A 26,631-nucleotide genomic window follows, 5' to 3' on the forward strand; every position below is an offset into this window, starting at 1 on the left:
GGGGGGGCGTGAAAAAAAATTGTGACGTGTCGAGGGAAAGTGGGCGTGAGAGGCAATTGCGTAATGGCATCTTTAGTGTTCGTAAAGAACTATCATGACACATATATTTAAAAAAAATAAACCTTAACTTCGGGGGGGCGTGAAAAAAAAAATTGTGACGTGTCGAGGAAAGTGGGCGTGAGAGGCAATTGCGTAATGGCATCTTTAGTGTTCGTAAAGAACTATCATGACACATAGATTTAAAAAAAATAAACCTTAACTTCGGGGGGGCGTGAAAAAAAATTGGGAGGTGAGAGATGTCGGGGGAAAGGGGCCGTGAGAGGCAATTGGGTAAAGAACTACAGATAAAAAAACATGACTTCGGTGGGGTGTGGGAAAAAAATTGTGACGTGTCAAGGGAAAGTGGGCGTGAGAGACTATTGCGTAATGGCATCTTTAGTGTTCGTAAAGAACTATCATGACACATAGATTTTTAAAAAAATCAACCTTAACTTCGGGGGGGCGTGAAAAAAAATTGTGAGGTGAGATGTCGGGGGAAAGGGGCCGTGAGAGGCAATTGGGTATAGAACTACAGATAAAAAAAACATGAACTTCGGGGGGGCGTGAAAAAAAATTGTGACGTGTCGAGGGAAAGTGGGCGTGAGAGACTATTGCGTAATGGCATCTTTAGTGTTCGTAAAGAACTATCATGACACAGATAAAAAAACATAAACATTCACTTCGTGGGGCGTGAAAAAAAAATATTGTGAGGTGAGATGTCGGGGGGAAGTGGCCGTGAGAGGCAATTGGGTATAGAACTACAGATAAAAAAACATGAACTTCGGGGGGGCGTGAAAAAAAATTGTGACGTGTCGAGGGAAAGTGGGCGTGAGAGACTATTGCGTAATGGCATCTTTAGTGTTCGTAAAGAACTATCATGACACAGATAAAAAACATAAACATTCACTTCGGGGGGGCGTGAAAAAAAAAATTGTGAGGTGAGATGTCGGGGGGAAGTGGCCGTGAGAGGCAAATGGGTAATGGCCTCTTTAGTGTTGGTAAAGAACTACAGATAAAAATCATGAACTTCAGGGGGGCGTGAAACATTTTTTGTGAGGTGTCGAGGGAAAGTGGGCGTGAGAGGCAATTGCGTAATGGCATCTTTAGTGTTTGTAAAGAACTACAGATAAAAAACATGAACTTCGGGGGGGGGCGCGCAAAAAAATTGTGACGTGTCGAGGGAAAGTGGGCGTGAGAGGGAACTGCGTAATGGCATCTTTAGTGTTCGTACAGAACTACACATACAGATAAAAAAAATAAACATTAACTTCGAGGGGGGCGTGAACAATATTTGTGAGGTGTCGGAGGTCAGGGGGCGTGAGAGGCAACTTGCGTAATGGCATTTTTAGTGTTCGTACAGAACTATACATACAGATTTAAAAAAAAAAACATTAACTTTGAGGGGGGCGTGAACAATATTTGTGAGGTTTCGGGGGGTAAGGGGGTGTGAGAGGCAACTGCGTAATGGCATCTTTAGTGTTCGTACAGAACTACCTTGACACATAGATACGAAATTAAACATTAACTTTGAGGGGGGCGTGAAAAATATTTGTGAGGTGTCGGGGAAAGGGCACGTGGGAGCTAATTGCGTAATGGCCTCTTTAGTGTTGGTAAACAACTATCTTGACAAACAGAAATACAAAAATAAACATGAACTTCAGGAGGGGGCGTGACAGAAAATGACTCTCCAGTAAAATAACACAAACTCACACTTACTCTGCAAAACTATTTATGAAAGAAACTATGCAACCAATAACAGAAGCCCGAAAAATATTCACTTTGTAAGAGCAAGAAGTTGATTGGCATGTATTGTTCCTTCTATTAGCCATAAGCAGCCTTCATCTAAAGACTCATGTCACATGATTACTCAAAAGTGGGAATTTAAGCATTTTTCAACTCATGCATATTTCAATGTGACCATTTCTCTCTGAATGTGTCAGGTTTCATATCTGTGGTGTACACTTTGCATGTTTGGAATAAATGTTAGCATGCATGGCTAATGTTGTGTGTTGCTGTACAATCCCACACTGGTATCGGAGTTCTTCACGTGTGTCGGACTAATTCATGTACTGAGTGTAGTCAATGAATAAAAACTATGACCTTTGACCCGGACTGCTTGATAATAACATTCAATCGGAACTATATCATTTTTCTCAATACTGAAGAGTGAAAGCCATCATTCTTTCACACCAGATGGTTAGTGATAAACTACATTCATTCACAGCACATTGGTTGGTTGTAAGCTACATTTGTAGCTACATTCATTCATTTACAGCACAGTTGTTGGTGTTAAGCTAGTCTTTTAGCTACATTCATTCATTCACACCACAGTGGTTGGTGGTAAGCTACATTTGTAGCTACATTCATTCATTCAAATGGTGGTAAGCTACATTTGTAGCTACATTCATTCATTCATTCATTTACACCACAGTTGTTGGTGTTAAGCTAGACTTTTAGCTACATTCATTAATTCACACCACAGTGGTTGGTGGTGAGCTACATTCATTCATTTACACCACAGCAGTTGGTGGTAAGCTAGATTTTTAGTGACATTCATTCATTCACACCACAGTGATTGGTGGTATGCTACAGTCATTCATTCACATTACAGTGGTTGGTGGTAAGCTAGACTTAACTACATTAATTCATTCACACTACAGCGGTTGGGGGTGAACTAGATTTTAGCTACATTCATTCATTCATTCACTCACACAACAGTGGTTGCTGGTAAGCGACATTTCATTAATTCTTACCACAGTGGTGGGTGGTAAGCTAGATTTTTAGCAACATTCATTCATTCACACCACAGTGGTTGGTGGTAAGCTACATTTGTAGCTACATTCATGCATTCACACACCACGTGGTTGGTGGTAAGCTACATGTGTAGCTATATTCATTCATTCACACCACAGTGGTTGGTGGTAAGCTACATTTGTAGCTACAATTCATTCATTCACACACCAGTGGTGGGTGGTAAGCTACATTTGTAGCTATATTCATTCATTCACACACCAGTGGTTGGTGGTAAGCTAGATTTTTAGCGACATTCCTTCATTCACACCGCATGGTTAGTGATAAGCTACATTCATTCATACCACAGTGGTTAGTGGTAAGCTACATTTGTAGCTACATTCATTCAGTCACATGGTGGTAAGCTATATATGTAGCTACATTCATTAATTTACACCACAGTGGTTGGTGTTAAGCTAGACTTTTAGCTACATTCATTCATTCACACCACAGTGGTTGGTGGTAAGCTATATTTGTAGCTACATTCATTCATACACCACGTGGTTGGTGGTAAGCTACATGTGTAGCTATATTCATTCATTCACACCACAGTGGTTGGTGTTAAGCTACATTTAGAGTTACATTCATTCATTCACATCAGTGGTTGGTGGTAAGCTAGACTTAACTACATTAATTCATTCGCACCACAGCGGTTGGGGGTGAACTAGATTATAGCTACATTCATTCATTCATTCACACAACAGTGGTTGCTGGTAAGCGACATTTCATTAATTCTTACCACAGTGGTGGGTGCTAAGCTAGATTTTTAGCGACATTCATTCATTCACACCACAGTGGCTGGTGGTAAGCTAGATTTTTAGCGACATTCATTCATTCACACCACATAGTTAGTGATAACCTACATTCATTCATTCACACCACAGTGATTGGTGGTAAGCTAGACTTTTAGCTACATTAATTAATTCACACCACAGCGGTTGGTGGTGAACTAGATTTTTAGCTACATTAATTCATTCACACAGCAGTGCTTGGTGGTAAGCTACATTCATTCATTTGCACCACAGTGGTTGGTGGTAAACTAGATTTTTAGCGACATTCATTCATTCACACCACAGTGATTGGTGGTATGCTACATTTGTAGCTACATTCATTCATTCACATCACAGTGGTTGGTGGTAAGCTAGACTTAACTACATTAATTCATTCACACCACAGCGGTTGGCGGTGAACTAGATGTTTAGCTACATTCATTCATTCACACAACAGTGGTTGCTGGTAAGCTACATTTCATTCATTCACACCACAGTGGTTGGTGGTAAGCTGAAATTGACTTGCAATGTGAACGGTATTTTTTAATTTTTATTTTGAATAAAAAATTATTTTTTTTTAAATCTAAAAGTAAATTTGCAAAATGGAGTATCATAAATCGCGAGGAGTGCTACATTTGGTACTTTTATAGGTACCACTCGAATTTTGTCGATACTAGCCCATGTAAAATAAACAGGTACCATATTGTGATATGTTTGTTGCACGTTTTATTATTAAATGGTTCAAGTCAGTCAAAAATGTTTAAAGATTTATTTGTATTTAATTTTTTTTCAGGCAAATTGATGCACTTTAAATCTTTCTTGTTACAGACTAAACTGTTGCAGTAAGTTGATCTAAGTTTCTTTGTTTTTGTTTTCGTAAATGTAATGAGTTTACAATGTTCTGCAGAGGCGTACTTATAACAATTTTATAGACAAATGATACCTTTTATGGTTGCGGCGGAGAGTGGGGGAGGCACAAAATTGGTTCTTTTTCCTAGGGGGGACGTTACAGAAAATAATAGAGCGGCAAAGCCTCCAAGTAATGTTGCAATTTTTCATGCCAATAAAGCAAGTATGCCTGACAGAAGCAGAAGCTCCGCTTCTCAAAATACGCTAGCTTGATGGTAATTTGACCAAAATGAACAGGACAAAATGAAATGAATGCATACTTGCAAATGTGACCCAAAATTGTAAGAAAACAATATAGCAATAATATACAACAACATTGATGCTGTTTATCTGATCAATTTATAGGTACCGGGAGTTGGTACCGTATCACTTCAAATGTTAAAGCGACCTATCCCAAAATATGCTAAAAAAAAAAGGTATATCTATACATCTATATATATATATATATATATATATATATATATATATATACACACACACACATACATACATACATATATACACAGTACAGGCCAAAAGTTTGGACACACCTTCTCATTCACAACACAACTGATGGTCCCAACTCTTATTGATAAAGCAAGAAAATCCACTAATCAAACCTGATGAAGCACACCTGTGAAGTGAAAACCATTACAGGTGACTCTCTCTTAAAGCTCATTGAGAGAATGCCAAGAGTGTGCAAAGCAGTAATCAGAGCAAAGGGTGGCTATCTCAAATAAACTAGAATATAAAACATGTTTTCAGTTATTTCACCTTTTTTTGTTAAGTACATAACTCCACATGTGTTCATTCATAGTTTTGATGCCTTCAGTGACTTTTTACAATGTAAATAGTCATGAAAATGAAGAAAACGCATTGAATGAGGAGGTGTGTCCAATATTTTATATTAAACAAAAATATTTTTTCCAGTGTTCAAGGTAATTTAAATAATTATTTTAACTTGTTTAATGTCATTAAATATGGAATCAGATTAATGTCCATGACACTTTTCTTGAGAATAAAATGTATATTACACTTTAGTTTATTGTGCATTTATGCCTTTTATTTCCTGGGAAATTTACACAATAAAATATATCAGCTCATCCATCCATGGATGGATACATTGGACCAGTCATCAAATACTAATGTTTCATGAGGTCTTGACTGATTTGTCTCACCATGATGTTGGCCGACAAACCCAGAACCAAATGTATGAAGTCTCTAACCTTTCACCTGGATGACCTGGGTGAACAGCCGATACACGATATTGCAGTGACGTTATCGTGTTCTTCCTAAAGAGTCGAGAGACAAGTCGGTTATATGAAAAAATACCAAGAAAGATTGTAAGGCGTCTTAAGGACTTACTCTAATTGATGGTACGGTGCCTCTTTGGATGTGTTTTGAGCGCTAATACAGGAATAAACACTCGCCACAATTAATTATGATTGTCAAAAAAACATTCGTAGGTGTTGAGTTTCACATAATGTTCACAATAAATGGATATGAATAATTTATTGACTCACATTTACAAGCCCAGAATGAGCTTTTCATCTTGCACCATCAATTAAAAGGACCATTCAAATGAAAATATTCCCAGCGTGATGAACAAAACAAAACAAGACATCACACATTTTCTTTGTCCATTTCTCCCGTACGACGTCTCTTTGAGTGAGTTATTATAATATACATTTCTAAAAGTACTACTTTTGTTTCCCGTGTCTTGTTGGTTCACCCGTAAGTAGTCCGTTCGTCCCAAATCTCGATTCAAAGTTCAGTAGCTCCTGCTGGCGGTTGAAAGGAACCTAAAGTATTAGTGCTCAGGAGCCTCCGGGGTCTTCAACCACCGAGCCACAATCCTGCGAGTCCTACGCTACAGAAGAACACACCCATCCTCTCCTTTTACAGGGATTAATGAAAAGCGTAGAGCAAAAGGAGAATGGTGCAGACGCCAACCACGGTGCCCAGGATGAGGGAGTCCCGTCTCTTGCGGAGGTTAATTCGCTGGATGAGATTGTTGATGGTCGGGAAACGGTCTTGGAGAGCAAAGAATTAAGGAGGATGCCAAATGATCACAATGAACATAAAACAAGGACACAAGCTCAGTTTGTTGTACGCCCTACGATTGTTTTCAGCAAGGCAGCCAACAACAGGTTATTTATCTGACTCTATGCATCGTTGTGGTCAGAATTTACATACACTCATTTAACATGAATGTCCTATCTTTGGTTTATTTTGGGGCTTTTCAATTATTTACAAACACAGAGTGGTTGCAGAGAGTCCAAAGTATAAAAAAAGATACTGGCCAGCGTGTTGACTCGGCTCTGTATGGACTTCAGCACGCCTCTTTGGGATGTCATATTCTCCTTGGTCGCCATGGCAATGCTAGCAAGAGAAGTGCAAGAAAAAATTAATAAATAAATAAAATGCTGTATATGAAAGTGAATCAACTCCTTCAAAAGACACCTGCCTCTTGCTTATGCCTGAACTTTGTAAATAGAATAAATTATTTGTTTGTCATTTAGAAGCCGAAAGACTAAACTACTTGTACCTAAACACTAGGGCTGCATGATAAAAGTTGACCGAAATGAAGGATTATGACGTCACACCGATAAATCCGTTAACATAAAAAAAAAAGCTCTGATAGTCGTTAAAAAAAAATGCTCCAGTGAGGTGAGGTTACCCGTATTCATTTTCCCCCCAGTCGTAAACTCCGCCAACTTCCCTCAACATAAACAAACATGGCGTCGATTGTAGAGGATTTATTCGCTGTTACAAAGGAAGACATTTGAAAAGACATTGAGCTACAACATATCAAACCCTTTTTTGATGTGTTGAAGTCCGACGTTTTATGCATTTTTGTTTCCGTTAAAATGTAATTTGTTAAACATTTGTACAAGTTTAAAACAACTGTAAGGGTAATTGTTAAATGACGACAGCCATTGTGTGTTAGCATTAAGCTAGTAGCATTAGAGCCAACCTTTATCCTGTATGGTCGCATTGCTTTTTTCAGTTTATACCAAACTGTATTGTTGATTTAACATGATTTCTACATGTATGTGCATTTCCTGTGTATATTAGTTTCAAGTTTTATTCATCACATGCAGAGTAAACCACAGTGAAATGCTTTTTTCCATGCTCTTCAGATATTGCGTACAGTGGGATCCAAACATTAGTTGCAGAATCTAATACACTAAATACCAAAAATACAAACATTTGAATAGCTCTGATGTACATTAATTACAAGACAAAATAAGTTGCACAATACGTTACAGTAGTTATGGTAGAGGTATCAGTACAGTAGTCAAATACAGTACCAGTATCAAGATCAAACAGTATAACAGTATATACAGTATAGAAAGCAACAAATAATAAGGTGTCTACAGTTCTTTGGCAGTTGAGTAAGGACAGTAGTATGAACAAAGGTAATGGAACAGTATGACTTCTTTATACTCTTGTTCTTACATAATTTACAGCCATTGAATGAACAGTATTGTAGTCCGGTAATTACAGTGGTAAGTAAAGTGATTCTTGTGCGTGCGGTTTTGTGCAATATTGATAAAGTGTTATGTATGTATATATATGATATGTAATGTCCTTTTCTTTGAGTGCTTGGTCCTATAGTGACTTCATTGGGCAGACAATCAATAAACGACATCAAATTGGAAGTCTTTTTTCATCTGTAATTTTGTTTTTTGCCTATCTGCCAAACTAAATTCCAACATACAGGGAGGGCAGAATAATATATGTAAATAAATCAGGTGAGTATAAAGCGCAGCATGTGTTATATTGTAGTCATGAAATGGCAGTAACAATTGAAAAATACAGCAAAACGATAATTGGTGGAAGGCAAAATATATATGTTGATACTAACAACTAATAACGCAGATTTTTCTTTAAATATATGGGCAACATTTTTTCCCTTTAAAAAAAAAAAAATACATGCATTATAGCCAATTATGTAAATTATAGAACCAGGCAAGGCCCCCACCACAACCATAGCCAAGCCTTTACCACTACAAATGGATTGCTGGACTGTGGGAAACACTGTACCACCTTTTTGGGAGTATTTCTCACCTCCAGGTGTGCACAAACTAGGGCTTGGCGATAAAACGACATCAATATATATCGCTATAGACACGTAATCAATATCAATTAAAAAATGTGTTCGATAAAACATTCGATAATATATATATATTTTTTCAATGTCGGAAGAAACTTGAAGTATGGAAGCAAGGTTGGTTGCATGAACAAAGGCACTCGCTTTCTGGTAACCGAGCAACGCAGGAAGTGATTACTGATCAGTGGGTGTGACACGCTAACAGCCAATCAGGTAACAGTATCACCTATCAGGTTTGGTTGTCTGGCGGTTCATTCTTTGCTTGGAGTGAGAAGTACAGTAAAAATGAGTGATGCAGAAGGTGAAAAAATTGTGACTAAAACGGGAAAAGTCAACTCGACAGCATGGCAGTTTTTGTTTTTAGTTTTTTATACGGACCGTAGTCAGCCCAATTCGGTCTGTAAATTATGCAAGGTGCTCGTCCCGACCAAGATTGGTAATACCACACCACCTTCGCCGCTCTCACCCCTTAGAGCACAGCCTTCACTTCCTGGCATTAAACCTGCAGAAAATAGTTCTTCTCAGGTTTCTCTACGTTTACATTTTTCACACTTTGCACTATTTTGTTAGGCTTTACCAGGAATTTCTTACATATTCCAAATGTTTGCACCTTTAAGAGGTTTTTAGTTAAAGGCCTACTGAAACCCACTACTACCGACCACGCAGTCTGATAGTTTATATATCAATGATGAAATCTTAACATTATAACACATGCCAATACGGCCGGGTTAACTTATAAAGTGACATTTTAAATTTGCCGCTAAACTTCCGGTTCGAAACGCCTCTGAGGATGACGTATGTGTGTGACGTAGCCCGACGAACACGGGTATGCCTTCCACATTGAAGCCGATACGAAAAAGCTCTGTTTTCATTTCATAATTCCACAGTATTCTGGACATCTGTGTTCGTGAATCTGTTTCAATCATGTTCATTGCATTATGGAGAAGGAAGCCGAGCAAGCAGAGAAGAAAGTTGTCGGTGCGAAATGGACGTATTTTTCGAACGTAGTCAGCCACAACAGTACACAGCCGGCGCTTCTTTGTTTACATTCCCGAAAGATGCAGTCAAGATGGAAGAACTCGGATAACAGAGACTCTAACCAGGAGGACTTTTGATTTGGATACACAGACGCCTGTAGAGAACTGGGACAACACAGACTCTTACCAGGATTACTTTGATTTGGATGACAAAGACGCAGACGTGCTACTGTGAGTATGCAGCTTTGGCTTTTTTTTGCGTATGTACGTAACTTTTTTTAAATATATAAGCTTTATGAACCTTGGGTTAGGTGAACGGTCTTTTGGGCTGAGTGATTGTGTGTGTTGATCATGTGTTTGAATTGTATTGGCGTGTTCTATGGAGCTAGGAGCTAGCAGAGGAGCTAGGAGCTAGCAGAGGAGCTAGGAGCTAGCATAACACGTACCGTACCGTACGTGCGCGTCACGTACGTAACTTTTTAAAAATATATAAGCTTTATGAACCTTGGGTTAGGTGAACGGTCTTTTGGGCTGAGTGATTGTGTGTGTTGATCGGGTGTTTGAATTGTATTGGCGTGTTCTATGGAGCTAGGAGCTAGCAGAGGAGCTAGGAGCTAGCATAACAAACACGCAGGTGTTATTATGCAGGATTAATTTGTGGCATATTAAATATAAGCCTGGTTGTGTTGTGGCTAATAGAGTATATATATGTCTTGTGTTTATTTACTGTTGTAGTCATTCCCAGCTGAATATCAGGTACCGTGAGTATGCAGCCTTGGCTGCTAAACATTCGATAACTTGACCGTATGTGCGCGTCACGTACGTAACTTTTAAAAAATATATAAGCTTTATGAACCTTGGGTTAGGTAAACGGTCTTTTGGGCTGAGTGATTGTGTGTGTTGATCAGGTGTTTGAATTGTATTGGCGTGTTCTATGGAGCTAGGAGCTAGCAGAGGAGCTAGGAGCTAGCATAACAAACACGCAGGTGTTTTTATGCAGGATTAATTTGTGGCATATTAAATATAAGCCTGGTTGTGTTGTGGCTAATAGAGTATATATATGTCTTGTGTTTATTTACTGTTGTAGTCATTCCCAGCTGAATATCAGGTCACCCCCGGCTCTCACAGCATCTTCCCTATCTGAATAGCTTCAACTCCCCACTAGTCCTTCACTTGCACTTTACTCATCCACAAATCTTTCATCCTCGCTCAAATTAATGGGGAAATTGTCGCTTTCTCGGTCCGAATCTCTCTCACTTCATGCGGCCATCATTGTAAACAATAGGGAACTTTGCGTATATGTTCAACTGACTACGTCACGCTACTTCCGGTAGGGGAAAGCCTTTTTTTTATCAGATACCAAAAGTTGCAATCTTTATCGTCGTTGTTCTATACTAAATCCTTTCAGCAAAAATATGGCAATATCGCGAAATGATCAAGTATGACACATAGAATAGATCTGCTATCCCCGTTTAAATAAAAAAAATTCATTTCAGTAGGCCTTTAAGCGTTCAATTTGACTTTACTATTTTGTTTACATTGAGTGTTTTCCACGCTTGTGTTGACATTTCCTTTCCTTTCTGCCTTGATAGCTGAGGGGATTATAAACCGAGGAAGGTTACATTTTGAATAAAAATGTTTACATTTAAAAAAAAATGTTCCTGGTCTTTATTTTTGATAGGTCATAACACATATCAATAATTATCCATATCAACCGATAAAAACACTTATATTGTAAAAAAAAATGTCAGAATAATTCTTACCTAAATTATCACAATACTTTGTGTTGAAATGAGTTCCTGGCAAGAAGACAAAAGCTGTCTTTGAAACCTACCAAGAAGAAGGCTTGTAAAACTCCACTGTGTAAGGCCGAAAGCAACATGAAGGGTTTTCTGTTTTCTTTCATGTATGGTAATCAACAGAAAGATACTGTTTTAACCCAAGGACTACAAAGCGGAGAGAAGGCAGGATCTGCCCAATTTCCAGACGACCTCTTTTTTTAACTGTTTTACGAACCTCTTTTTTTAACTCTTTTACGAACTTTTCTTTTAACAAAGGCCGAAAGCAACATGAAGGGTTTTCTGTTTTCTTTCATGCATGGTAATTAACAGGAAGATATTGTTTTAACCCAAGGACTACAAAGCGGAGAGAAGGCAAGATCTGCCCAATTTCCAGACGACCTCTTTTTTTAACTGTTTTACATACCTCTTTTTGAACTCTTTTACAAACTTTTCTTTTGAACTTTTGTAAGCAAAGGCGATGGCTGTTTATGACCTCGTTCCTTAGAAGCAGCTGTTGTCATGTGGTCAGAGAAAGTCCAAATAAAGGGGGAGGCGTGCAATCTTTTGGCAGAGCGTAATGACACTGTACAAGGGTACAGATGTCCAAGCGTCTCTCCTCAAATTGAGCCAAATTGAATTCTGTCCCTGTTTAATTCTTTGCTTCTTGTCTTGTTTAATAGATGTCATCAGTGTTTGAACTTGACAATACAGTTTTCAGCCATATTGCCCAGTCCAAGCACAAACTACTGTTAAATATGAGTTAAAAAATGAGAAATATAGGTAAGTCATTGATTATCGGGATCAGCTTTGAGAAGCAGGACATTACTAGTATCGACTTGAAAAATCTATATCGTGCATCCCTATAAAGCACAATAAAGTTTGCACAGCTGTTTTCAAACACTAAGCACAGGGGACCAACTTCTATCCCAGAAAGCATAAAAAAAAACTTGAGGTCATCTTAACTGTTGGCAGGCAGCGTTCAAGAGTGACATTTGAGGTACCACCTGTGTCGTGTTGTGTTATGTGAGGTCACGGATCTCCCTGAGGGTAGTAGAAGCTGCTGAGGGGGACAGTAAAGTCCCCAAGCAAAGTGAAGGAGGGGATCATGTTGTCCTCAGTCAGGGAGTGAAACTTGCCGACAGCAGCAACTCCCAACATCCTTTATTTCAGTGTAAATAGCCTCATGGAAATTGGAGCTGAAGTTTGCTTCCATGGAATCAGTCGCCGATCACACTTTTGTTTCAATGGTTACCAAAATGATCGTTTAAAAACACTGTAGTGAACTAAAGCTATTGAAAAATGTTTTAAAATCAGTATGCACTGTGTTATGATCATTTTATAGGAATGTGTACAAAAGGCACAGTGCACTTTATGTTCCGACAGCAACATGAGCTGTCAATCAATGTATCATTAAAAATATTGACCATTAGCTAGATAGATAGTTAAAATGTAGAAGAATAATGTGCAGTGTGTGTGTGTGCGTGCTTGTGAGCTTTGCCATTTCATTGACAAAAGCCACTAATCAAGACTGCCGTAGTAGCCAGTCCCAGAGGAGCCATCTTTTCCAACATCCAATATATGTGTAATTTGGGCAGGCCTGAGGGGAAGCGGAAGGACCAAGGGCTGGGGGAGAAATTTATGGCACCTCTCGAAAAGTGAAATGACAGGAGCTGTTTATTGCATCAAGGCAAAAGGTAACATTCCAGGTTTTAACATTAGGAGGCTTGCATGCATTCTTTACAAGCCGAGGTTGGATTGGTCAATCAATTAATCAATCAATCCCAGGTATTAATATTATTTATATAGCCCTAAATCACAAGTGTCTCAAAGGGCTGCACAAGCCACAACGACATCCTTGGCTCAGATCCCACATCAGGGCAAGAAAAAACTCAACCCAATGGGATGACAATGAGAAACCTTGGAGGGGACCGCAGATGTGGGGACCCCCCTGGGCGACCGGTGCAATGGACGTCGAGTGGATCTAGCATAATATTGTGAGAGTCCAGTCCATAGTGGATCTAACATAATAGTGTGAGAATCTAACATAAGAGTGTGAGAGTCCAGTCCATAGTGGATCTAACATAATAGTGAGAGTCCAGTCCATAGTGGATCTAACATAATAGTGTGAGAATCTAACATAAGAGTGTGAGAGTCCAGTCCATAGTGGATCTAACATAATAGTGAGAGTCCAGTCCATAGTGGATCTAACATAATAGTGTGAGAGTCCAGTCCATAGTGGATCTAACATAATAGTGAGAGTCCAGTCCATAGTGGATCAAACATAATAGTGGGAGAGTCCAGTCCATAGTGGATCAAACATAATAGTGTGAGAGTCCAGTCCATAGTGGATCTAACCTAATAGTTTGAGAGTCCAGTCTATAGTGGATCTAACCTAATAGTGTGAGAGTCCAGTCCATAGTGGATCTAACATAATAGTGTGAGAGTCCAGTCCATAGTGGATCTAACATAATAGTGTGAGAGTCCAGTCCAGAGTGGATCTAACATAATAGTGTGAGAGTCCAGTCCATAGTGGATCTAACATAATAGTAGAGTCCAGTCCATAGTGGATCTAACATCATAGTGTGAGAGTCCAGTCCATAGTGGATCTAACATAATAGTGTGAGAGTCCAGTCCATAGTGGATCTAACATAATAGTGTGAGAGTCCAGTCCATAGTGGATCTAACCTAATAGTGTGAGAGTCCAGTCCATAGTGGATCTAACATCATATTGTGAGAGTCCAGTCCATAGTGGATCTAACATAATAGTGTGAGAGTCCAGTCCATAGTGGATCTAACATCATATTGTGAGAGTCCAGTCCATAGTGGATCTAACATAATAGTGTGAGAGTCCAGTCCATAGTGGATCTAACATAATAGTGTGAGAGTCCAGTCCATAGTGGATCTAACATCATAGTGTGAGAGTCCAGTCCATAGTGGATCTAACATAATAGTGTGAGAGTCCAGTCCATAGTGGATCTAACGTAATAGTGTGAGAGTCCAGTCCATAGTGGATCTAACATAATAGTGTGAGAGTCCAGTCCATAGTGGGGCCAGTTGATTCCCAAGAATAGAAAAAAGCAGTTTTGTTTTAGATTTAAGTGACAATACTTTTAGGCCTGGGCCGATAACACATTTTGATGGACAATATATTGACCTACAAATTACTGCCGATATACGATATTATTGCCATCATTTTTTTAAGACCACTGACGCAATGATAATACGTAATAATAATGCTTGTATATCTTTTCGAGTGCAATAAACATGCATTTTTCGTATATTTTAACGGTGTAATTGGAATGTAAACTTTTAAATGTCCAAGGTAAATAAAACAAACAAAAAACAATGAAATAATGATAAATGGGTTGTACTTGTATAGCGCTTTTCTACCTTCAAGGTACTCAAAGCGCTTTGACAGTATTTCCACATTTACCCATTCACACACACATTCACACACTGATGGCGGGAGCTGCCATGCAAGGCGCTACCAGCAGCCATCAGAGGCAAAGGGTGAAGTGTCTTGCCCAAGGACACAACGGACGTGACTAGGAAGGTAGAAGGTGGGAATTGAACCCCAGTAACCAGCAACACTCCGATTGCTGGCACAGCCACTCTACCAACTTCGCCACGCCAAATAGTCTTTTTTAGCAACATTTTACACTTGAATAAAACCCATATATATATATATATATATATATATATATATATATATATATATATATATATATATATATATATATATATATATATCCACATATGTGCACCTTAAAAGTCCATAATTGTTCATACTGCAATAGCAATAGATGACATCTGCCTATTATCTGACACCTGACATGTTAGCTACTTCTCTTTGTTTATAATGTCTATCTTCTATTTCCTGCTGGACCTACTCTCTATTTTATGCTGCTGCTGTTATATATACTGTAATACTGTACATGGTCATTGGTATATATTGTATATATGTTATAGACATAGTATAATTTATCTGTATATAAATTATTCTGTACACATATTATGTATATATTCGTATATATGTTAGATTTTTTTTTTTTATAGCTTTTTTAGTCTATTTATACCTGCATTGTCCTTTCCATCCTTACACTTTCCATCATTGTAAATGTGCTACTGTGTTGAACAATTTCCCTTGTGGATCATTAAAGTTTGTCTAAGTCTAAGTCTACTGATATTTGTGCCTCCATTAAACTATTATTCTGTAGAATGGTTCTTACCCAACATATCCAAGATAAAACATTAGTGAATGCCACAATCATCTTAACTACATACGTAGTGTTTAAGATTGTTTGTAAAAAACATTGCTGAACGAGGACATTTTTACGACAAGTGATTAATATAAAGGCATAAAATCCTAGGCCAGGGTGAAGTGTACATGAAAACTCATGTGCAGTACATTATGTTTGGGGACACAACAGGATTGCAATGTGTTTCAATCCTTGCGAATGCACACACATTGTATTTCATTTAGGTTACAGAAGAAGAAAGACCACCCTGGAGAGAGTGGAAAAAGGAGGTGTGCGCTCTTTAGCATTTCTTTTGCCTTTAGATAGCTCGGTTCACTCTCTCTGCGCTGGTATTTCTATTGCTTATGCTTACTCCTGTTATGTAGAATAAATTGTTAAACTTCAGCCTAACAAAACATGAATAACGGTGGACTTTCCCCTGGTAAAAGGGTGAGAGGGGGAAGAAAGTCTTAATAAAAAAACATTAGAGGAAGATTAGGGTTAGTTTGGTCTTACCTTATTGTGTCATCCATCAGTCGGTCCGAACTACAGATGGAAAAAAAAGACAAGTGAGTTATCAACAATAAGCACAGTGGCAAAAAGTAATTTAAACGTCTTACACTGGTCCCAATGTTGTGTGTAAGATAACCAATACTAATAACAAACACAGATTTAGACTGAAGGATGAAAGAGAAACAGCTCAAGGGCCCAGAGGACGACGACATTGTTCTGTCCTTGGTTAAAGAAGACCACCTCAAATACGCCTAACTTTGTCTACATGTCATCAAAAACATCTATAAACAACCATCTCTGATTTTTTGAAATATGAAACCGCAAAACATGCACCTGGGGATAGGCTGATTGGCAACACTAAATTGGCCCTAGTGTGTGAATGTGAGTGTGAATGTTGTCTGTCTATCTGTGTTGGCCCTGCGATGAGGTGGCGACTTGTCCAGGATGTACCCCGCCTTCCGCCCGATTGTAGCTGAGATAGGCTCCAGCGCCCCCCGCGACCCCGAAGGGAATAAGCGGTAGAAAATGGATGGATGGATGGATATATCAGAAGTGTCCCAATACAACTTACCCACTTCCGATGCCGATATTGGAGTTTTGAATAATGGCCAATACCCATATATTTTTACCACTTTGTCGTGTGGAATGTTAAAAGAAAATACTTGATCAAGTGAAATTAGTCAAACAGGTGTGAAAAACACTAACTTATTTACTATCAACCGTCTGCAATTAAAGTTAAAATACCAATGATTGTCACACACACAAGGTGTGGCGAAATTATCCTCTGCATTTGACCCATCACCCTTGATCACCTCCTGGGAGGTGAGGGGAGCAGTGAGCAGCAGCGGTGGCCACGCCCGGGAATCATTTTTGGCGATTTAACCCCCAATCCCAACCCTTGATGCTGAGTGTCAAGCAGGGAGGTAATGGGTCCCATTTTTATAGTCTATGGTATGACTCGGCCGGGGTTTGAACTCACAACCTACCGATCTCAGGGCGGACACTCTAACCACTAGGTGTTATTATCAACCGTCTGCAATGGACTTCAGCTGTGTTTAGTTCAGTTCAAGTGTTGTTGTTTTTGGCTACACCTAGTTGCCACAATAATTTATCAAGTCAAGCTTATGAGGCAGTCCGTTGAATGATGCGGACACGTTTGTTACTGGATACTTTCTAATATGCTTTTGCCTTGGAGACTTTGTATCTGTAAGAAATATGCAACTATAAATATTTGATGCTTGTTTGTAAAGAACAATTTGCTGTTTTAGACTGCAATTATTGTTTAATTAAGGACACTTCTTACACATGTATAGATTGTGTGCTTAGCGGTTGTGTAGCCGCTTAATACCAGTAGCATATAACCTGCCATTTTTACCTTATGTAAAGGACTTGACTCAAATAGAAGAAAAGACCGACCTTGTGTGCTTATTGGAGGACATTAAGATGTCCACTGATTGTCCAGCTTTGCACCCGTACAAACGCTGCATCGGAGCTTGAATAGGACATTTTAGATGCAAGTTGATATAATTAGACACTTGTTTTTTTGTACAAGTGTGATTATAAATTATTACCTTTCTTACAGAGAATATGGTAGTCATGCTTGTCTGAAAGCACACAACTATTCAGTTTTCAACAGCGATTTTGTGTTTTAGGTTCGTCGAAAACCGAGCTCTCTGCAGTTTGTGCCCTAATTGGAATCAATTGCGATCATGTTCTTTATGTAAATGCAAAACTTCACATATTGCATTACACTGTCGATCAGCAATGTTCATTCCAGAACTCATCAATGTCATTCCTAATATGTGATTCGGTTACCAGACTAACAGGATTTCTGGCTGTGATAAAAGGCTATATAGACCTCTCCCATTTCTATCTAACCATTTTATTTCTAAACCCTGAAGACACTAAAACATCTTTGACGTTTAACCTAAAGATTAATGAGTCACTGTTATCTCAATCCTGTGTGTCTCACTTTCTGAACCATGCGTCGGCAGCTTTGGAGGCAAAAAAAAAAAGAAGAAAAGGCTGGAGCAAAAAAGATCTCACAAACTGTGGCACAAGGAAAAACATATTTAGCGGATCTGGAAAGCAGCCAGGCTAGTTGAGCCACTGTCAAATCCACAGCCCAAGTGTTCTGCAGGCTTCCCGTTTCTGGCTTGGCAGCAAAATGAAGGTCTGATCAATCGTCTGTTATGATGAAATTAAACATTTGATGAGAATCCAATTAGCTAATGAAACTGGATTCTAACAGGTGCCAATTTTAAAGTGGAGGCTCAAAGCCAAGCACAAATGGACTGGATGGTCATTGGAAACCAATTAATATATTACTTTTATATAGGGGTGTACGGATAAACGGTATTAAGGATAACTGGGGTAAAACTCTTGACAATTAGCATTACCGTTTTAATTAAAATGATGGGAAAAACCGTGATTGATATCTGCACTTTCATAAACTCAGGGACTGACCAGCGCCCGTTCGCTCTCTTAAATGCTAACATGAAAACAAGAGACATTAACATCTTTGCCCATTGAGAAATGACAAACCCCAATCTAAACTCATATGAACTGTCTGAGCAAATAACATTTTCACTTGTGCACATTAAATCTACAACAGTGCTCTGCTCGTTCAATACGCCGAGGAATATGAGACGAGGTGTCTTTACGGTGCGTTCAAGGGCCGCTGAACAGACTAGGACACCACAATGTTCGCCAGAAATAATAAATAATGATAATAGTTATTATTTGTTATGCACTTTTCATTTAAATACATTTTAAATGAAGTACAAACCAATATTTAAAACAATAAAACCTTAGCCATTAAAAAACAAAATATAAAGACTAAAACACTACTAGTAAAGCATAAGAAACACAAACGAGGCAAAATCAAATTTTTTGTGAAAACAGATTTTTTTAATTTTAGGCCATATAACCCAGCCCTAGGGACAAGTTATTGTGTGTTACGTTAAAGCTAGGCTAATCACGTTTCATCAAACATATATTAACGTTGTTGCCGTAGGGTAAACTGGGTATAACACATGGCACACTGACAAAGCTTAACCTATTGTTACTATAACAATCTACAAGGTTTATGTAGGTTGCTTCTCTTTCTTCCCCTCCATTTTTCTGCATTCTTTCATATCTCAAGTTATCAATACGTATATGTATTGTTGCATTTGAACAATTGTATTGTTGATAATAAAGGAAAAGTATTGGTATCGTTTATTACCAATAGCACTATTTCTATAGGTATTCATATTGCTCCATTTTTAGTGTAATAATGCTCATTGTCATTTCTGTATTATTTTTTATTTTCGCTAACTGCTTATTTGCTATTACTTTTACCATCATATTTGTACATGTCGTATTTGGTGATGTTGCTCTGTTGTTGTTGTTGTTGTTGTTTTTGTCTCTCTGTCTAATCCCCCTCTTGTCCACACAATTCCCCCCTCGGTCTTCCTTTTTTTCTCTTTCTATCCCCTCCTGCTCCGGCCCGGCTGCACCAAATGATAATATAAATACATTTAATAAAGTCAAAATACAACTAAGGCAACAAGAGAAGTATCCTACACTTCTCTTTTGTAAAGTAAATCTGAACAGCCGATATGGGCATCTACATCTACTATATGATTTGCCTGAGAAGCTGGGAAGGACAAAAAAAAAAAAAAAAAAAAAAAAGCTAGGCTATCAGCAACTGTCCAACAATATTTACAGAAAACAATGCTGAAATATTACACTTTGGACGGAAGACATGGATGTCCTCTGTCTGACTGGAAGTGTGACCACTATCATTAAGTTGTTCCAGCATGAACCTTTAATGGACCTGCTCCTCCTTCCCTCTGAACACATTGATGAACACTCACTTTCATGGGCAAGAGATGCAAAAGCAGATACAAAGGATGGAAGCCAGTGATAATGAGCACAGATTAATTAAAGACTGATAAAACTTAAATTCAATTTAAAAGGGTAGACTGTAAAAAAAAATTTTAAAAAGTTATTTTGATGCAACTTGAAAAAATTGTTGCAACATTTTCCAATCAATTTTTACACGTTTCGATAACTATGTTCTTTAATTTTTTTAAACTTTGTATACTTAAGTTGGTGATAGGTTGAAGATGCAACATAATTAGGTTTATTAAACATGACAAAAGGCAGCTAATTAATTACACCAGACCTAATTAAATGTATGTTATAGGTAGGGATGTCCGATAATGGCTTTTTGCCGATATCCGATATTCCGATATTGTCCAACTCTTTAATTACCGATACCGAAATCAACCGATATATGCAGTCGTGGAATTAACACATTATTATGCCTAATTTGGACAGCCAGGTATGGTGAAGATAAGGTACTTTTTAAAAAAATTTGTAAAATAAGATAAATAAATTAAAAACATTTTCTTGAATAAAAAAGAAAGTACAACAATATAAAAACAGTTACATAGAAACTAGTAATGAATGAAAATTAGTAAAATTAACTGTTAAAGGTTAGTACTATTAGTGGACCAGCAGCACGCACAATCATGTGTGCTTACGGACTGTATCCCTTGCAGACTGTATTGATATATATTGATATATAATGTAGGAACCAGAATATTAATAACAGAAAGAAACAACCCTTTTGTGTGAATGAGTGTAAATGGGGGAGGGAGGTTTTTTTGGGTTGGTGCACTAATTGTAAGTGTATCTTGTGTTTTTTATGTTGATTTAATTTAAAAAAAACAACAACAAAAAAACAAAAACAAAAAAAAGATACCGATAATAAAAAAACCGATACCGATAATTTCCGATATTACATTTTAACGCATATATCGGCCGATATTATCGGACATCTCTAGTTATAGGTTAGTAAAACTTGGTATAGTCAAGTTAGTGATAAGTTGAAGATGCAACAAAATTAAGTAACATTTTCAAAAAATTGTCCAAAAATGAAAGTGGGAAAAAAATGACAAAAGACAGCAAATTAAATTATATACAAGTTAAAAATATTTACTATGATGTAAAATTGACTGGAAAATGGTGTGCCAATTTTTTTAGGTTTTGTAAACTTACTTTTTTAAAATTTGTTAACTATTTAGTTGGTAAAACTTAAAGATTAGACAAAGTTAAGTAGAACTTTCAAAAAATGGTCCATTTTGCAAACCGTAACACCCATTACACACTACTTCTGATATTTAATGACCAAGACAAAGAATGTCTTGAAGGAGACATGGATTAAACTTAAGCAGTGCTTCATGTTCCCAAGACTATCCAGCAATGATAACAAAGGCCTGAGATGCATGCTGATCATCATTTCCCAGCGTCACCACGTACATCACCACCATGGTTATTCAGGTAAATTAGCGTGGGTCAATCTTATTTATAGTTTCCTCCTGCTTTACATGCTCTCCTTATTAGTAAAGAATAAACGAGCAACGCATACGGTGTAAAACAAGACAGTGAGAAGTACTTTAACAAGAATGTATGTGCCCTATACACAAGACTCCATACTGTTGTTCAGGCTACTAACACACTTTAGACATTTTCACTTCAAGCATTGTAGCACCAATAGGACCAATACGTGTAACTCTACCCACATCTTAGAATAGACTGCAGCGCATCGTACGTGCTGCTGAGAAGGTGATTGGCTGCAAGCTCCCATCCCTCCAGGACTTGTTCTCCTCCAGGACCAAGAGGCGTGTGGGTCGGATCACAGCTGACTCTTCTCACCCTGGACACACACTATTCTCCCCTCTCCCCTCAGGCAGGAGACTACGCTCCATCCAGACCCACACCTCCGCCACCTGAACAGTTTTTTCCCCTCGGCCATCAGGCAAATGAACAATAACTCCTAACAGCAGCTCCTTGAATTCCTTAAATTCCTTCTAAGTCTATCTGATAGCTCAGTTACAGCTCTTTTTATTACCAAATATGTGTTATATGTTATATGTGTTTTATGTCGCACGTTTGCACCAAGAAAAATTCCTAGTTTGTGAACCCGTTCTCAAACAATGGTAATAAAACTATTCTGATTCTGATTCTGATTCTGATCTTCAATCCCCCATTTCCTCTCTCCTCTAGTTATTACTTCCAGTGCCCCAAAAGCACATGCCGAAGGAGTATAATGTTTATTGGCACAGACATTCATTCACAAAGGCTCCCACAGGACTCCACACCCAATCTCACTCATGGTGCCAGAATTCCCTCCCGCTCTCTAACACTCGGCCCACCTGTCTCTGCAGCTACAGTGATTAAAACAGCCAGGAAATTACCAAACTTTTTCTTATTCTGACATTGAAAAAAGTCATTTGCTTCAATATACCAAATTTTTCGGACTATAAGGCGCACTTAAAATCCTTTCATGTTCTCAAAACTCGAGAGTGCGCCTTATAACCCGGTGCGCCTAATGTACGGAATGATTCTGGTTGTGCTTACTGACCTCAAAGCTACTTTATTTGGAACATGGCGAAATGATAAGTGTGACCAGTAGATGGCAGTCACACATACACTGTAAGTGATATAGTACATGTAGACTGCAATATGATGGCAGTCACACATAAGAGATACGTGTAGACTGCAATATGACTCAAGTAAACAACACCAAAATTGTATATGTTCCATTGAAAATATAAAACATTACATATAGCGCTCAAAAATCTATCAAAATGTTTTAGTACGACTTTGGTAAGCTATGAAGCTGCACCGCTTGATGGATTGTACTGTGCTTCAACATACGAGTATTATTATGGTGTGTCTAAGGTAAGACATATCTGGCGTTTTGTTTCGCAATATTATGCAAAAGCAACATTTCTTACTTTCTGGTACCTGCTGATCTGTATTTGGGATCTGCATAAGTCTTTTAAAATCTGCGCGAGTCCGCCTTTGTAGTACGTAGTCGATAAGCTTCTTTTTCTCTATCTTCTTGTTATGGGAAATTCATCCTCTGCTGTTGCCAATTGTAATATAAAATAGCGTAATTTTCAAACCTATATCTGTCAGTAAACTCGCCATTAAAGCGCTAAAACATACCGGTGTAGTGAGATTACATTATTCACCCAAGGAACTTTAGTTATTAGAGAGTTCCGGTCGGATGGTTTTTCACGGAACACATTTCTGGTGTCATTAAAACAGTTAGCTCCATCTTTTGACACTTCCTCCACTCCCGTCCTTGCACGCTACACCGCTACAACAAAGATGACGGAGAAAAGACGCTGCCGAAGGTGAGCCACGTAAATAAGCCCGCCCACAAAACGGCGCATCTTGAAGCGACTGTCAGAAAGCGGCTTGAAGATGATCTGTAAAACATCATCTATGCAAAATTTTGACCAAAGAATCATCATTACATGTTATGTAGACCACAAGGAAGTGTTTTACATTTAGAAAAAAATAATATTAATATGACCCCTTTAATGCGCCCTATAATCCGGTGCACCTTTTGTATGAAAATAGACCTGACTAGACCCGCCCATTGGCAGTGCGCCTTATAATCCGTTGCGCCCTATGGTCCGGAAAATACGGTAGTCCTAAAACTGTGTGGCCGTTTCGGCAACATTCACACATGCTTATGATGCCTAATTACGTAGTCGTTCACATCACAAAAAAATACATGGATTTCTAATGTAAACGGAATGTGTCCCCGACCTCAACCGGATGCGCAAATTACGTCATGACGTCATATACGCTTTGTGTTTACAGTAGCAAACATGGCTCTAGGGGTGTAACGATACGTGTATTTGTATTGAACCGTTTCGGTACGGGGGTTTCGGTTCGTATTAAGTAGCGTACCGTAGCGTACCGCGCGTGCTGCTAGCAGGCACAGCATGCTAGCAGCGACCGGGCTACGATAGACTGACCATACGTCCTCTTTTCACCGGACATGTCATCTTTTGCGGGGCTGTCCGGGCGGTGTTTCTTAAATGCCTCAAATGTCCGGCATTTTGAGTTAGGGTTGCGTGTATTATCAATGTACGTTAAGGGTTAAGAAGGGGTTAAAAACAAAACAAATTGTGGAGGTGTGCGCGCAGCAGCATTGGTGAGACAGAGAGAGCGAGAGAGTTATGATAAACGTGCATGCGTCGCCAGGCTCTGCCTTTTATCCACAGATTTATCAGATTTAATTTTGTATTATCTATAGCAGGGGTGTCAAAAGTGTGCCGTGGAGGCCATTTGCGGCCCACAGCTAATGTTTTAAAGGCCCACGGCACATTCTAAAAACACTATTAAAATATAAAAAAAACATAACAAAAGTGAAATAAAAAAGCTTAAAAGGTTAAATGTAATTTAGAAAAAGTTGCAATGTTGACTAATAAAACAAAGCAGTTTTTTTTCTTTCAAACTGTCATTGCTCAAAACATAATATTGAATCAAAATCAATGTTATTATGAATTATTGACCTATCCAAGGTTCCGATGACTTCACATCAAATATTCCACTAAGAAAAATATTTTTGGTGGAAGATTTTGCAAATTTGGTAAATAAATAACCAAAAAATGTATATTTTGTTGTTTTCTTACTGTACCGAAAATGAACCGAACCGTGGCTGGCTCTCGCAGTTTAAGGCAATTGTTTTGACGTCTGCTTAAAGGAGCGTGTTAGCAAGCAGTCGTGGTGGGACATGGGCGTGAGTTCTCAAACACCTTCTTTCTGACTATTTTCTGCTCATTTGTCCACTCTTTCTTTTCGTGACCGTTTATTTTGGTGAAATATTACTGGGTTTTCTACAGAATGCCAGTATACTTGTGTCTGTGGGGGCGTGGTCAATCTGACATCATATAATTTGCATAATGATGCATATATTTTCTTTAAAAATGTTATGCGTATATCCAAAAAAATCTGTGTTATTATTATTCACATTAATTGTTTTTATATCGTCTGCTTATTGTACAATCCAACACAGTTTTTTCACTATATTCTGCTCTCCCTAAATCTTGGAATTTAGTTTGCCAAATATGTAAACAGTCCTTTGAATTAGAGATGGAAAAAAAATTACTTGATGTTGTCTAATTGATATTGTCCACAAAGAAGTCACTGTAAAAACTAAGCACACAAAAGAAAGTACGTCAACGTACATGTAAAGTGCACAGATATGTAGAGATCGTGTTAAACTAATAATACAGTTTGGAATAAACTGGAAAAATGTGATACAATTATAGCTTGATGCTAACGTACAAATTTAGGGGGAACTCTGAATTATGATGCTTATTGTTTTTTTATGACATATTGGTCCAATGAATTGATCCAATCATGCAGACTGCAGTCAAATTGGATACATACCAGATTTCTATCCACATAAGAAGGTCGGAAAGAAATGTGGAATTGTGCCGGTCACATTGACATAAAATGTCATGTCCCCAATGATGCTCTGCAAAGGATGGAACTATCTCAAATTACTTTTTTGATATTGTTTTCTTTTGTTATGAGGTTGTGTGTTTTGATGGGTGTGCAGTTGAGGCAACACTTTACCACCCCTCAGCACACATATTTTTAACAGTAAAAACAATCCTCCTAAAATGATTGCATACACACCATCCCTATACTTTCTTTCCTCCAAAGGTACAAAGTCAAGTCGGACACTCCCAATGGTCACCAGAGAGCAAAGGCCTTTGTTTATGCAACCAACCTTGCTTAGCAGCTCCCAGGTTCTTCCAACCAAGAAGAAAAAAAAAATATCGAACCCTTTATCGAACATATTTCATATCGAGTATGCGTCTATCGCGATATAGATTGAAATCGTTTTATCGCCCAGCCCGAGTCTCAACCTTTACAAAAACGGCCTCTCTCACTCTTCTTTCAAATCATCTGTCGTCTCTGTCCAGAATATTACCATAATAATAATAACAATAATACTCTGTGGCCTAGTGGTTGGAGTGTCCGCCCTGAGATCGGTAGGTTGTGAGTTCAAACCCCGGCCGAGTCATACCAAAGACTATAAAAATGGGACCCATTACCTCCCTGCTTGGCACTCAGCATCAAGGGTTGGAATTGGGGGTTAAATCACCAAAAATGATTCCCGAGCGCGGCCACCGCTGCTGCCCACTGCTCCCCTCACCTCCCAGGGGATGATCAAGGGTGAGTGGGTCAAATACAGAGAATAATTTAGCAAATGCAGAGAATGATTTCACCACACCTAGTGTGTGTTTGACAATCATTGATACTTTAACTTATATGTACATTTTTGTACTCAAAAGACTGCAGTTTCTCTTTCAGGTGTTCGTAAACAGCTGAGTAGTGAAAGAAAACTACAAAACATTGAACATCTTATGTAAAATTCTATAACATGCATGCAAAGAACTGAACTGAAGAAATGTTTCTCATTTGGCAACTCTATCATTTAGCCACGCCCCTTCTGGTAATATACTTCCAGTGTCGTGACCTCTGTTTACAATTTGTCATGTCTAAAATATACCTTTTCTCTGACTACTAATAAATACTCTCCAACTACAACTGCTTCGAATTGTAATCATCCAAATATGATTAGCAGCAAAGCGAACGGAGGAGACAACAAGTAAGCTAGCTAGATGGTTAGGTAACTAGAGAGCTATG

The 26,631-nt window shown here is 38.4% G+C and overlaps 1 protein-coding gene across 1 annotated transcript in view; it reads right to left on the minus strand.

Moving 5' to 3' along the window:
- Positions 1-5,984: 5,984 nt before the first annotated feature.
- The window catches only part of gosr1 (golgi SNAP receptor complex member 1), a 41,011-nt gene continuing 20,364 nt past the window's right edge, over positions 5,985-26,631 (minus strand). Inside the window, exons 7-9 of the mRNA XM_062068670.1 lie at positions 16,117-16,146; positions 6,787-6,869; positions 5,985-6,520 (exon numbers count right to left, since the gene is read on the minus strand). Coding sequence (XP_061924654.1) covers positions 6,396-6,520; positions 6,787-6,869; positions 16,117-16,146 — 238 coding nt within the window. The 3' untranslated portion in view covers positions 5,985-6,395. The remainder of the gene's footprint in view (positions 6,521-6,786; positions 6,870-16,116; positions 16,147-26,631) is intronic.

This window comes from Entelurus aequoreus, linkage group LG13 (assembly GCF_033978785.1).
Source record: "Entelurus aequoreus isolate RoL-2023_Sb linkage group LG13, RoL_Eaeq_v1.1, whole genome shotgun sequence".
In the NCBI taxonomy this organism is placed as follows: Eukaryota; Metazoa; Chordata; class Actinopteri; order Syngnathiformes; family Syngnathidae; genus Entelurus; species Entelurus aequoreus.